Source organism: Haliaeetus leucocephalus, unplaced genomic scaffold, assembly GCF_000737465.1.
Source record: "Haliaeetus leucocephalus isolate CR32 unplaced genomic scaffold, Haliaeetus_leucocephalus-4.0 Scaffold136, whole genome shotgun sequence".
Classification (NCBI taxonomy): domain Eukaryota; kingdom Metazoa; phylum Chordata; class Aves; order Accipitriformes; family Accipitridae; genus Haliaeetus; species Haliaeetus leucocephalus.
Genome location: NW_010972572.1, coordinates 1,724,436 through 1,739,588, shown reverse-complemented (window position 1 = coordinate 1,739,588; position 15,153 = coordinate 1,724,436). Strand labels below are relative to the sequence as shown.

Sequence of the window (15,153 nt, the reverse complement as noted above, 5' to 3'; positions counted from 1 at the left end):
GCTCTATGTTGCTCCCACATCCTATGAAGCTACTCCTGTAGCTACTAAGGCAGGTCCTACTGGACCCCTCTCCATCTTTTTTGTGTGATCAGACATAATAAACACTCATGAACCGGGCAGAGAGAAATAGATAGGAAAATCTGTGCCAGTTGTACAGTGGCAAAAAATGGATGGGGGAACCCAGATCCTACGTGCCTGTGGAAGAAGACAGGGCAGACAAAGAATTTGGTGGTTCTGATTACGGAGATCACACTTCTTCATAAAAGAAGATCCTGATGATGGGTTTTCAAAGATTTCCTTCTCTCCTACATACTCCAGTGGCTAGATTTCCCCACACACACACTTTTTATTTTTAATTCTGAGCACCCAGTAGTTCCCCAATCTGGCTCCTGACATATAGTTATTAATCATTTCTTTGCTGGCCACCACACAAAATAAATCCAGCTAACGTGCTTATCAGGAGCTTATCCCTTCCTGACGTTTCATTCTTGACTAAGGCTTGAGGGTTTGAATATTTAAGTAGGCAAATATTCTTTCGATTAGTAGAATAAATGATTCTTGTTACTTACTGTCCTTAAAAACACTGTTAGCATCATGAAAGTGCTCAACTATGTTGGCACCTCTTTTACAGGATTTTGTAGATTTTCCTACAAAACATGGTTCGGCAGCAGACAGAGAGTTCAACTTAATAAACTTAGACATTTTTAAATGCCTTTCCTACAGTGATATATGGAACTGCAACATTACAGCTAAGGGCGCGTAAGAGACCTTAGAATTTGGTTAGAATTTCTGCACATTAAGTGGAATTCTCCCCAAAATTACTATCATACAGATTACTGTTTCACTAAGCTCTTATAAAGGCAAGGTACAGCAAACATTATCTTGCAACTAAAAGAATTATCAGTATACCTCTCAGTGCCTAGGAAGCTCTGACCCTTTAGGTCCAAAAACTGCACTTTCAGAGCACACCCCAAATACAACGTACCAACAATTTTACCCCATTACAGAGACACAGCATCAGGACTCTCTTGGTGGAGCAGGGTCCCAAGAGCAGGTTAACACACAGTGTGGTTTATAATCCCACAGCCAGCCTATTGGGTGCCTATTACCAGGTACGTACATTTCAGGATAGCGCAAGTAATGATGTCCACTGTATCTATTTCTTGCATCGAGCTGCCCGGCTCCTTGGCTGCTCCTCCTCAGTCCCACTGTGACAAAATACATCATGACAAGGTAAGGCTAGACACAGCCCACTGCCTTTGCCCTGCATGACCATGTTGTAAGGAGGTGGACATGCCTCCCTCAGGGCCACACTTGGACATATCTGGACATCATGGACATCCACAGCAGAGCTGGGGACTCTCAGTTTGTCAAGAGTCTTCAGAAAGAGGCTGCTCTCCCCTTAACTAAGGCATCAATGATTTAAGGACCACATGATGTTGTTCAAAGTTAACATTACCATTGCTCCAAATGAAGGAATGCAGAAATTAAGTGGTCAACCCCAAGGTGGCAGGAGGTCAATGGGCTCAGGGACAAAACCCACAGGTCCTGCTGCAATGGCTCTACAAGAATGTTAGTCCATCTGTCATTCCAGGCAAAGTACATCTGACAGGGAGAAAATTTAGGAGCATTTTTTTGTCTGTTTGTTTTAAAACGGTCCCCTCCAAACAGAACTGAACACTGAATAATGTTGAAATAGGCATGGACCAAATGAACAGGCTTTGAAAATGGCTGTCTATAGCATTTTACAAAGACGGGCATCATCGCATCAAAGGGAGAAGCACCCTGACCTCCTATGCAGTGCAGATCCTGAGCTATCAGGCTGCGATGCAAGGTCTGCTCTCGACTTCATCACCAAACTGCTGAGCAGACCCTGTGTCTCCACTGAGGAAGGACTGGCACCGTGCCAGCCAGTGCCATCAAGCAGAGGAACACTGACTCTGCTACACAGGGGCAACCAAATCCTCAACAATTACAAGCTTGTAAGTGCTCAGAGATCATGGGATGAAAGGCAGTAATGTAAAATTGTAAATTAACAGCGTGTGTTTTGACATCCTCTATTAGAGGCGTCTACTGCTCATGTAGCCAATCATGTAGACACAATACTGGATGTGGCTAATTAAGAGACTTCTAGTCTAAGGAAGAAGTCAAAGCTCCCTTCAAGGTCAATGAAGAGTCACTGACACTGCCAAAGGACAATTTATTCAACCCTTCTATCCGAGGTATAAGTATATTGCTATCTGGTATAACAGACTGATGCAACTATCTTTCTGAATAGGTGGAAAAGCCTTTTTTCTCCCTTGAACACAGGCAGACCTAGACTGAACTTTCAGATGGACATGTCCAGTGAAGTGAGCCCTTAACCCTCCCAGGGTGAGCCTCCCAGGCCAGTGACTTCAGGGTGGCAAACACACCAGCAAGCTTTACCAACAAGTTCACAGCTCTACTCAGGTAGGTTGGTATAAAACTGTCACTGCTGTAAGCCTTACCTGCCAAATATAAAATGAAATCCTTGATATATAGCCTTACTGCAGGAGCGTCTTACTAGAATAGATCTCACGGGAACTCAAGATTTTGACATCCCTGGTACATACTTAGAGCAATGAATAAGAAAAGTGGCCAGCACCTGTGCTACCTGGAACACAGGGTGGAACGATGCCACTGCTGGAACAGCTAGTATAAAAATGATGAACTTAAAAGGCACAAAGGGTTTTTAGAGATAGCTCTTCTTCTTTGTAATAACAGATCCACTCCGATGATGGGTTTATGAACTGGGAAGATGAAGAGCTTTTTAAGCCTTTTCTGTTATATACAGAAATCACTGTGTAAGTTTACTTAACCGCTGCCAGAATTACATCAGCCTCAGCAGAGGGGTGTCGCTCAGCCCTGCCTGGCAAATTTCTGCATGGTGCAAGTCACACAAGGAGAGCTCTACAACCCAAGCATCACGGAGCCGGCACCACCGCAACCCACCCATACATCCACATGGCGCAGGCTGCTCACCGAGGTCATGATAACACACCATTTGGCAAGAGATACGTACTGCTTCATTCGGGGGAAAAGAACAAACAAACAAACAAAAACACCAAGTCACAAACAATATTAAAAGAGTCAAAAAATAGAGGATGGGTCTGCTTTTGATTTGCATTTCTACTCGTATTCTAATTTCAGGTACTAGTTAACTGAATGCAATTAACTGGCTATAAATATTGGTGCCCCCTTAATGATAGGGGACATTAAGCATGGAGAAGTTAAGAAACTTGAAGACCACACAGGCAGGTAGTGATAGAGTTCAAAAGCAATGACTGGACACACTGTCCTGTACTCTAGTTTTTCATGCAAGGTTTTTTTTTTTCTAATGCAAAAAACACGAAAGGCCGACTCCAATATGCCAGAAGCATTCATTCCAATATTCCAGAGGTTTCCATTTATTCCCCAGATGAAGATCCACAGCACCACTGCTATTCTATGGTTAAATTTGCCCCTGTATGGCTTTTCTACTGTTACGGGTTGCATTCTCCACCTCTGCCAAAACAAAATACAAGAGAGACAAAACCAGGAGACAAAGCTAACCAACTCGGAGCCTGAGCATACAAGGAGAAAGGTCATTCCAGTTTACCCCAGTGCAAAACAGTAACATCATTTACATGTCTACTCAGTAGTTTAGGGAGGGATCCAACCCAATACAGCCAGTCATACAAGAGCTGAATTGCTACAGGGTTAAGAATAAAAAAAACTGTACTGAAATTTTCAGTGATGAGGTGGCGATGACCCGAGAGTTGGGTATCAGACCTTTTTTGCTATGCCTATTCAATGCCTGACTTTATCTGCAGAGATCCAAATGACAACAGAAACACAGCTACCTATAGCATAGACACTTTAGAAAGTCTTTTACTATTACTTAAGACCAGAGAACATGATTTAAGGCTATAGATTTTTTTTCTGCCGCAACAGAGACACTAACAGGAGTATCTAAAGCCTGACACATTATCTCAGCTCCTTTCTCACCCTGCCACCACCACCAGCCCCCAAAGGAGAAAGATGTATACTGCAACTTCAGGTTGTAAATACAGACTGCCTTATTAGATGGATTTTTAGGCAGCAGTGGCCATGATGTACTTGATGTAAGCAGACAAAAACACAAACAGCAAACATGTATGGAAATACATATAGTGGCACATGGTCTACATCTTCCCAATACATACTTGTCATACACACCAGAGGTTTGGATGTATGCCTGAAAACCACACAGCAGCAAAATTCAGGAGCCTTCTTCCCTCTCCCCGTCTTATGAATGCCATCTGACTTTTACCCGCTTCTCACAAGACCTAACACAGAACTGCACAGAAAATCTTCTCCCACCTCCACAGCCAAACTTAACACAGTAATACACATCCAAGATTTGGCTTTGCTCTTCCACCCACAGCCAGCAGCTATTCACAGATCCCCTCCTGGCCCAGCGCACGCTCTGCTTTGCCACAGAAAACCAATACGTACTTTGCATTGATGCAGCTGAAAACCTGGGAGGTGAGTTCTTATATATCAATGGTGCACTGATTGGATTGAATGATTTACTCATTACTGGGCTGCAAAGGACTGTGGCTGAAATACAATATATTATAAATCATGTTACAATCTTCTGCTGTCTACACACATAGCATGTGCGCACACACACAGGCAGGTTCAAGCTTGCTCAAGTTTCCTCAATCCAGTCACACGCACTGCTTCTCAGCTGTTACTTACATATCTGTACTGCTTTTTGTCTTTAAATCTCAGTAGGAAAGGAAAAACCTTGCATATCCTTCTGAACTGGTGACAAGTAATTCTACAAACTAAAGCTATTGATTTCAAACAAGCTTCATTCATGTTCTACGCACAAAAATAAAGCTTCACCAGGAAATGAATTGATCTTCATTTGGCTTTTGTAAAGATTATGAACAAGCTTAAGAGAAAGCAAGTGTTCAGACTGCTATTCATATTGCCACTTCCTAATCATGCTCCATTCATTGACTGCTTATTTTAGTCTGTATTTTGCTGATTCAGTTGCTCATGTCTTCTTGCAAAAGGGATTATCAATATTAAATCAATTGTGTCTACCCTATGACGTAAACGGAAAAGCAAACCATTTTCTATTATCCAAGCATCTTAAAAGACCTAATGCTGTCTGGTACACTTTGGCGTTTATAGATTCAGAACACTAGATTCTCATAAACTATTTCTGATCACTAAAGCTCTAAAACTCCCCACATTTCCCTACAAAATTTGTTTTTTAAAGCACCTACCTTATTTCCATTAAGTATTTTTCAGAAGTGTTATGCTTTATATTTTAGAATTAGAGTATCAAAAATATAGATTACAATTTAAATATTTAGGGATATATGGGCATTTCTAAATGCACATTACTTACTCAGCAAGTTCTAACAAGAAGTGATCTACTAAGTTGTAAAAACAAAATGTGCAGAACAGGATTTATTTTTGTGAGGGGCTCTTGTAATAAAGTTATTAGGTTCAGACAGATCTAAAGGACATAAAAGCCAGAGCAATTACGAGTGGCACATCCACTTACCCATCTCTCCCCATGCACACAAGCTACTTCACACATGAAGAAAAAGAGTCATTGGGACATCCTCGGTGTAGGACCTCCAAGCCACTGACTGCAGGAAAAGCTCACCCACTGCCCCGGTCACCCCATCCCAGCGAGCTGCACATGTTCAGATCGGCAGCTCAAGGCAGCAACCCACCGGCCAAGCGAGCCAACACACGCAGACTGCCGTGGATGCTGGAAAACTAAATAAATGACTTCAGGACCGATGTTGTCAGACACCAGTGTTTGACTCATACCTCTGCCTGGTTTGGCTGTGAATATGCAACCTATTTAAAAGCTCCCGTGGCAATAGAAAAGCTCTCTGCAATACATGGAAGCAAATCGGTAGCACAAACACACAAGCTTTGATTCCTTTGGAAGCCAACTTAAAAGAAGTGTATCCAAAGCTTAATTTGGTTCATTTATTTTCCTAAGTATAGTTTAGTAGAAGTATTTATGATAACACAGGTATTTTTCAGCACCAGAATTCAGAAGAGCACAAAAGCAAGTTCTTAAATTATACTAATCCCATCCTCTGCTAAAGCGTGCATTTAATACTTAGGTTTACATTAGCAAATGTTTTATAGCACACTTCACAGACAGAAGTCTTCCCTGAAGCATCATGTTCCAAACTTACAAGAATAAGGAATAATTTTGTAGTCAGGAAAATCGACAATTAGTGGAATCTATTGCATAAAAAAAATTAGGTACCATATATATAAATCCATGGTCACAGTGTTTCAAGATTACACTATGCAGCATAACGATAGTAAGAGAATCTCATAACAGCCACTAAATAAACTCTAGAGTTACTTCCCCAAAAGCACTTTCTTACTGACTGAGTTTAAAGAAGGTATTGGGACTTCTAAGCACCAAAGGCTTTTGACACACTTCTGACTCCATACGGAGCACACATAGTTGTCAGACAAAGTACACCTCAATGACCTTTACTTCAAAAGAAAAAAAAGAAAAAGAAAGTTATCCTACGTCCCTATCTAAATCCAGAATACAAATAAAAAAATAAACCCCTAAACTTTTCAGTAGGAAGTCAGATACTTTCAGTTCTAAGGTGATTTTTCATAGCTCTCACTGGAGCCAACCCTATCTGCCTGCATGTGCGTGCAAGGCACCACACTGCTCTGTGCCATGGAGCTGGCTCCCTCTAAGAGGTCACAGTAGTAGGCATAAAAAATAACCAGCAAATACCAAGCGCAGCTAGAAAAGTGTGTCTTCAGAGACTTTACTTGCCCATTTTTCAAAAAAAAAAAAAAAAAAAAAGAATTACTGGAAGTCCAGTAACAATCTCTCCAATACATGCATATTGGTATGCACTGAGGAATAAAGATCAATACTAGAATTTATGCAATAGCACCCTGGTTTGTATTAGTCCTGGAAAAGCAATGCAGCGATAAAGCAGCTTTTTCCTCTTGTGCATATCATCCAAAAGTCACCAAAAGTTGCAGCACTGTCCCTGGAGAGGCAGGTGGTGCACTCAGCTTCGGCACCAGGCAGTGCCTGCACACACAACACAGCAGTGGCAGCTCTTCAGATCACCAGTACCTTGATGATGCCGGAGAAAGAAAAACAAAATTGTCTCAGGTTTGAAGCTGGGCTTACAAGTATCTTCCTATCCCCACAATCTTCAGAGAAGAGAGGGGACAGATTTGGCACAACCTCAAGCATTCCTTTGGAGAGCACCAGGAACTTGTGCAGCCTGGCAGAATAAAAATGCCTAAAGCTACACAGAGATCGGACAGATTGGGCAGGATGACATGCATGGACAGAAAAAATCTGGCAACCTGTCTCTGAGTTGCAAAACTGATCTAGTTTTGGTGAGCCTTGTTCTGAGGCACATTTCCTTTATGCCAGAGCTTTGACACAGATACTCACTGCTTGGTTTCTTTACTTGCTCTCCCAGAAAATTTTCATGTAGCATCTTTCCAAGTACTGGAAAACACTACTTTTCCTTTTTTTATGGCTGAAGCCATAAAAAGCCAAGGGCAAGAGTGTTCTTCACACAATGCCGGATCAGACCCACAACTATCTAGTAGGAGAGAAGATACACAACTAGTTCTGACTTCTCCCTAGACGTAAGAGTATCTTTTAATACACTCCCACATGCTGTTCAAAGAGAATTTAACATCTGAAACAGTCATGGTTTTTTTTCCTTCTTACACTGTCTTGATTCCTCGCTAGTTTTTCCTTCCATTATTTGATGAAGAAAAATCACTACGTCTTGCCTCTCTCTTCCTTGCTATTGCTTGTACATAGGATTGCAAAAAAAAAACCACCAAAACAAAAAACAACAAAACAAAAACCTCTTTGTGAAAGGTATAATAACTTATTGTACACGCAACAGAGAAAGAGCTCTTTTGACCTTCTTTGTTTGTAATAAACAGCAATGACTACAAATAAACAGTCATGAAACACTATTTCCCAGCAAGTATCACCAGCATAATTCAAGTAGTTTGTTTTTGTCTTCCTAAGCGCTGTCCTTCTCCTCAGACTCATTTCCTCAAGCCTGGCTAAACACCCTACGGCAGGACATGACTAAGGAACTGGTATAATATCACAAATGTGCAACTCCAGGAACATTCCAGCTACTAAAAACTTGAGGAAACCACCAATAAAGAGATCTCTCACTTGCTCCAGTAATATTTGCAGATCTCAGCCATGTCTACCAAAAAGAATATGCTCGTTTGGGCAGGGGCGAAAGGCAAAAAGCATTTTGCTTCAAGCAAAGCTTGAAGGAGGTTGGATGCCTTCTGCTTTGGGGAAGAAATGAGATGCTAAGACAGATGTGATGCCAGATGTATGAAGCACAAACCAGGGCAGTCTCCTGACCAAGTCGTGATATGTGCTGAGAAAGTACCTCATTTCAGTATCTTGGTACAAGAGAAAACGGAGACAAAGGCACCTGCAAAGCCAGGTCTTTTTAGTTATTTCCACAGTGGAAGAGATTTGCTCTTCTTCACAAGAAAATAAATATGACGGCACATGAAACTTTCCTGAGCCCCATCAGAGCCAACCACAGGGCACAGGTTGAGCCTTGCAGCACAAAACATAGCCAGTCTTGCAGTCTGCAGAGGAAGCCTCTGAGAGCAGATACAGCCAGTGTCTAGCACAGGACAAGAACATTTTGGGTTCTGCACAAGAGAGATGTGAAGGCAGGTGTGGTCTCCTAGGCAGGAGACTGAATGGCAGGTCTCCAAGGCCCATCCTCCTGAACAGTCCTGATGTATCTAAGTCACATCCATGTTCATCACTTTCCAAAGATGCATGCAGTTTTGATTATAAAACCAAAATCCAATTCTTTGGCCCTGCAACATCCCCATAACCTGAGTCCCAAAGGTATCCCCATGGCAGAGGGCAAGAGGCTCTTGAGGAGTGGGGAAAGACCCCAAAGGGAGCAGTGCCTCCCGCTACAGCTTGCTCCCTCCACCCAAGAATGTTCTAGCACCCAGCAAGTACATGCTAAGAGTCCCCAAAGGGCACACACAGACCACTTTAAATGAAATCAGGAATGAATTTAGTTCCTTTTAAGCTAAGTTGTCACAGAACAACCCAAAGCCTTCTCTAAAACTCTGTCTTTTCCACTATATCCTAAAGAAAGACTTTCAACTTGCTGCTACACAGAAGTGTCTGGTAATAAAACTAGCTAAAGCCAGATGGTGCTAAAAAGCCCAATTGCTCCCAGGCTCCCAAGGAAGGCAACTACAGAAATAAACGGGTGATTCAGCCACTTGAGACACTTGAGTGTAATGACTCTGACTCAATCCCCAAACACACCACTGGGAAAAATTAAAATCAAGTCAGTGATATGTAACTGTTTAATCTTCAGCAATGGCTTCCAGGTGATGGTATAACTCTACCCAGGACATTGCTCTAAGGCCATGTGGCCCAGCTAGTAAACGCGAACCTTTTACCAGGTGCACGCTGCAAAAACACAAAAGCAGATCATGCTCCTGACACACACCACCAGAGTTTTGCCACGCTTTGCCTGACCCATATGCAGGGCCCACAAGGCAGGCAGGAGGAAAGGGTAGGGTCTCCTGGCTAGGAAGCCCTCAAAACATCTGAAAAAATCAAGCTGTGGAAGTTGCTTACCACTTACACCATTTTTCCTCTTCCCTTTAATATCTTGAAGCTTGCCTGCACGTGAACAGCTGTTGAGAGATTTGCAGCAGCAGGAATATGTCATCTTCACCCAGTGATTCAATAGTCCTAACAATTGTGGGTATTATTTTTCTTAAATCTACTCCTTAATCCCATAATGCCATAAAATACCACTGAATCAGAGCTTAGCAGGATTCCAGAAAGGAACAGACTTTTAAAGAGATAATGAGAACTCCACATTTATATTAGACAGGATTGAAAAGAGAGAATAGAGAAGACAGAACATACCAGATGGGCAGATTATTTCATAGTTATCCTTAATATGATTTCTTCAACCTGAAGCATCTGGTAATTCCACTATCAGAGATTAGATACTGGATAAGATGGACAGGCAGACTGATCTAACACAGCAATTTTTATTTTCCTGCTAGATGTAGGAGGGGTTCCCATTAAATCATACATCACAGAATAAAACAGCAGTGCATAAAATCTAGTACCAAACCAGGCAACGTTACACAGCCCCTAGGATCCCATGCAAATATGCTTCACTTTCAATAAAGAAAACATGTTTTCTTAAACCCCCCCCAATCCTTCACAGGCAAGCAGAAAATGCTGTGAATTTTATCAACAATAAAACTCACAGATCAGCCTTGATCTTCACAGTTTTTACAAAAAAATGAAGAAAATCTCTCCGGCTCATTTTTTTGGAGATTCGTGTAGAAGTCCTGCAGTCTGAAGGCAGCACCTTGGCTACTTCCAACCTAGAAGTAGTAATTGTTTTCCAGAACACGCAGGAATCTCATCTTAAAGCCCAAAAACCTAATCAAGCAAGATAGAAACGTGTTGCCTATGCCTATCTCATTATGCCACTGTTCTCCAGCAAGACTTGTAATAAGGTCCCTTGCACCAAAATACTAGTCCACCCTTATTTTAGCCAAAGGAGTAGCTTTCTCGGTCATCCAAAATGTAATACCATTACCTGATTCACTCTAAAAGCACATTGAAATGCACACCCAACACAACCCCTCCTACTCAGCAGAAGGCCAGAATCAGAAACATCTATATTAATAAGCTCAAGACTAAGGTCTTACAGGCACAGCTCCCTTACGGTATCAGTACCACACACATTATTTCATGTATCCATACCATCAGCAGCACTTTTTTGGGAATCAGTCCAGCATAAAGCCCAATACTGCTCAAGTGGTGAACAGCAGGGTAGACTTTCTACCTTCAGCCTAGGCAAGCAGCCTCAGATTTTAAGAAAAGAAAAGAAAACCTCTCAAACAAACCACATTTTATAACCAAAACAAAGATGATAATCCAAACTACCAAAAAGAGACACCACAATTCCCCAAATCAAGACAAGCAAGGTATTCTGCCCCCACTCCTGCCCCTGGGAAAGACCTTACCTTCTCCTAGGCACCATCCTGTATCCCACACCTCTTGGACCATCTTCTCCAGGGAAACGTGCCTCCACCCTTTCTGCTGCCTCTGGGCAGGGACTCAAAAGCCATCAGCTGGGACTCATGATGCCTCCTCATTGCCAGCATCTGCCTGCAAATCACTCTGAACAGGGACACCTGCATCTCTGAACCCTTAGTGATGCTGACCATGAGAAGCAAGGAGCCCAAATACAGAAAGATTACAAAACATACCAAATTTCCCCTGAACTCCCCTTACTCCACCTTGGCCACAGTCACAAAGAGGGGGCAGGAAAAGGACTAAGAGGTCTGATTGAGCAAAGCTCAGCACTCAGGAGAGTGACACTTAACCACATTAATCTTTTTCTTTAAAAAAAGAGAAAATTAAAAGGAAAGAACGCATGAGCGACAGCCACTGCTAGGAACAGTCCGAGTCCATCGGCATTCCGGATGCTGAACAGCCTTTAGTTGAACCAAACAGGCTTCACTATTATATTTAAAACTAATACATGCTTTGTAATGCTTATCAGCTAGCGGGTTTTCAACAGTTTTTCCCCACTAATGCCGCAATTTCAAAACCATTTAGGCTAATTTCCTTTGACTTGAATCTATTTTAATCAGAGACCAGGATACTTGACTTAAATGGTTTGTATTAAACCCTTCATAAAATCAGCCATAAAACTGCATGCACAAAATAGGGAATGGATCTTAAAGTCAGAAGTAGAAAAAGCTGAAACTTTTCAAATCCTCCAGCAAACTCAAGCCTATTTCATAACCAGACCAACTGCTCTCTTACAATACCAAGACAATTGATCCCTAAAAAAAAACCCAAAAAAACCAACCAAACCAATAACCAAAACACGCTCGTGAAGTTCTTACATAGGTAAAAGAGACTAAGTTATGCAGATGCAGTCAGTACCCACAAATTCTCTCCAAAGTATTAGCCCAGCTCCAAAATGATGCATTTAATAAATTGCTGTGTCTGCTCTGTCCTCTCCACCACCCTCCCATGAAATGATGGATAGTGGCACTCAGGAAGAATACAATGCAAACCTAAAAATGTCAGAATTAATCCTTTTCTTCCCCAACAGATCTGAAAAAAACATTACTTCTCAAATTAATCCTCACAAAGTAATGCTGGCTCTGCTAGAAGTCAGAGTTCCAGATGAGAAATGAAAATGAGAAGCTCAGACTCAGGTAACTGCTAGAGGAGGTCTCACTTCAAGGATTTGTCATTGTAGTGGGATTTGCATATCATATAGCCAAAGGTGCAATTCATTTTGTCCAGACGAACCCTACCAGCAGAATTGGAGGCTGGGCCTCCATTCCTTTGAAAACTCATCCAAATATTTCTATTGTCAGTGGTTGACAGCCTTGGAAACTCTGAGTGGCTGCTTGAAATTCATGCAGCATGCAGAGAAGTGAAGGAACAAAAGCTCTCCAATGCTCTCACATCCTTAACAATTTGCCAGTATGCTGGAGACATGTAGCTGCATCCCCTTGCTGCATGATTTTCAATGGTTTGCAGATGCCAAGCAATGGCTTTGTCACTGTCCTAATGACACAGGCACTGGACATGTATCTTTCAGAATCTAAATCTCTCTCAGCTCATTTTTTTTATCAGGGATTTCACTCCAGGCCTGGACAAAGTGACACTTTCCTATTTCGACGAACACTCTGCTAGCCATATCTAAAATTAACTTTCATAAAGATAAACTTACAGCATGTCTTTTCTCACACTCCTAACAAAATGATTTGGCATCTCATTTAAAGTCTATTCTTCTATGGTGCTTAGCAGGTAAACATCATCATCACCATCATTTTGAAAGGTCATTTGGGAAAAATAGTAAAGAAAGGATATTGCTGCCTGATCCATTGGGCTCCCTTCAGTGGTGTCTGCTCAGAGGTGTCACTGCTCAGGAGCTGTTACTTTTTCTGACTGGTATTTTAAGCCTTTTCTCATGCCTTCCTCCACCACTGCAGCGGCAAACTGTTAAAGCGCTTCTACCCCGTCCCTCACAGCAACCTCTCTGGGCTGCTTAAAGATCAACAGGAGATCCCACAGCACTGTCCCAGGAGGAGGACTGCGCTGGGAGGAGCGCAAGGGCAGTTGGCAAGCCCTGGAGGTCTTGCAGGGACATGAAGGAGCTGACAAGGGAGGAGAAAGGGAGAGTCCTTGCACACATTTACAGGATAATAAACACCAAAGGCCAATAGCTCAGTGAAAAGCCCTTTGCTTAAGAAAGCAGACGTGAGCTTCTGATCACATTACCATCAGCCAAAATAATGTATTGCTTTAGGAAAATAAAAAGCAAGAGAGAGAAGAGTGGGAAGAAATTAGCTTTTTTCCCCCCGATAAATTGTCTTTATGAACTGCCTCAGTTTCAGCCAAACTACATTGGTTTCTCATTGAGCATGGCCCTGTGAACGCTAAGGAGGGAAGAGCAAACAGTATCACATGAGAATATGAAAGCAACTGTCATTCCTGGCTCTCAGGTGATACCTAAACATGTGCACTCCTTCATGGAGCAACTGGTACTTACTTGGTTGGACGATAATCTGGTATGGCACGATCCAGTGAAATTTTCTCACTGAGGTAGGAGTTGTAGCCGTACTTCTCATGTGGCCCCTTTGCTTTCTCCTCCTCCTCAGGGGAGAGGGTGGCTGGAAGCCCACCTTTACCACGTCCACCATAGCCTTCAATGAGACCAAGTGACTTGGACAGACCTTGAGAGAAAAAAAGCCACCATCACTGTTAAAATTCATCACTCATTTCCAAGCTATCAAAGAAACAAAAATAATCTGAAAATCCAAGGTGTTTTGTTTTGTTTTTCTGAAAACATTTCAAATTCTAGTTCTTCGGCCCAATGCTGGAACAAAAACAACTCAAATCTTGAAATTCTTCATGGCTCAGGCACACCGTTCCTGATAGCTCTGCCACCAGCATCCGACTGATAACCTGTCCCAGGGATCTCTGCATTTATTTAGTTGTTAGGAAGGTTATTTAGGCCTCCTTCCCACTCTCAGAGAGGTAATTACACATAAGGTTAGATGTCCCCAGGAGAAGGATAGGTTGAACACAGAATAAAATAGGGCTGGTTAACTGCCAACTGAATGAATTTCTGCTCAGTATGAACAGCGAACAGCATACAAATGTTATGGATTTAAAAACAATTTCCCTTCAAAGCTTTCTTATCTTTTAAAGTATAGCATTCCCAGACCTTTATCAAGTGGAATTATTTATTTATATATGCATAGCTGAAGGAAATAGTCAAAGTTCAAAACAAGCTGAACAAAAAGAGCTATCTTGATGATTTGGTGGTGATTGTGGGAAGCCAGGTTCATGGTCATGTTATTATTTATTGTACAGAACACCTGGAATTTTAATATTTTTTCATTAGCAGAGACTCATACTGGTTTTGTCAGAAAAAAAAATGATGGATTATATTGTTTTGTTTCTTGGTGGTTTTTTTTGTTTGTGGGGTTTTCTGTTTGGTTGGTTTGGGGGTTTTTTTTGTTTCGTTCTTTTTTTTTTTTTTTAAATAAAGACACCAGGGTATATTTCCCTTTTTTTTAATGGCAGAGCCCTGACTGCGAGCAGAACAGACTGTCATCACCACTGATGCTTTTGAAAGGACAATAACCTTGAGGTTATGCACAGGGCTTTGCGATGAGTGTGGTCCAGCTCCCAAACCTACCTCAGATTTCCACTGCCCTGGAGAGAACACTCTGCCTCCCATCTACAAGACACAGATTTAAACACTTTTTTCCTCAAAAAGTAGTACTGTAAGGCAGTAAGAAAATCACCTATGAATGTAAATCACAGTTTAAAGCACTTGAATAGAAATTATTATTATTCCTTCTGACAAGGAACCTCTAAACAGCCTTCCCTGCTAGGGAGCTTCTGATAGTTGATGGAGTCCCTCTGACCATACTGGGCTTGATTAGATTTTATCTGAGGACAATAATAACAAATCAACTGCAAGGAGCAGCTGGCTGTGACGTGGGGATGGATTAGATATCCAAGCTGTC

The 15,153-nt window shown here is 41.9% G+C and overlaps 1 protein-coding gene across 1 annotated transcript in view; it reads right to left on the bottom strand.

Moving 5' to 3' along the window:
* WBSCR17 (Williams-Beuren syndrome chromosome region 17) overlaps positions 1-15,153 on the bottom strand; it is a 213,273-nt gene that overhangs the window by 143,794 nt on the left and 54,326 nt on the right. The window contains exon 2 of the mRNA XM_010585914.1: positions 13,665-13,848. Coding sequence (XP_010584216.1) covers positions 13,665-13,848 — 184 coding nt within the window. The remainder of the gene's footprint in view (positions 1-13,664; positions 13,849-15,153) is intronic.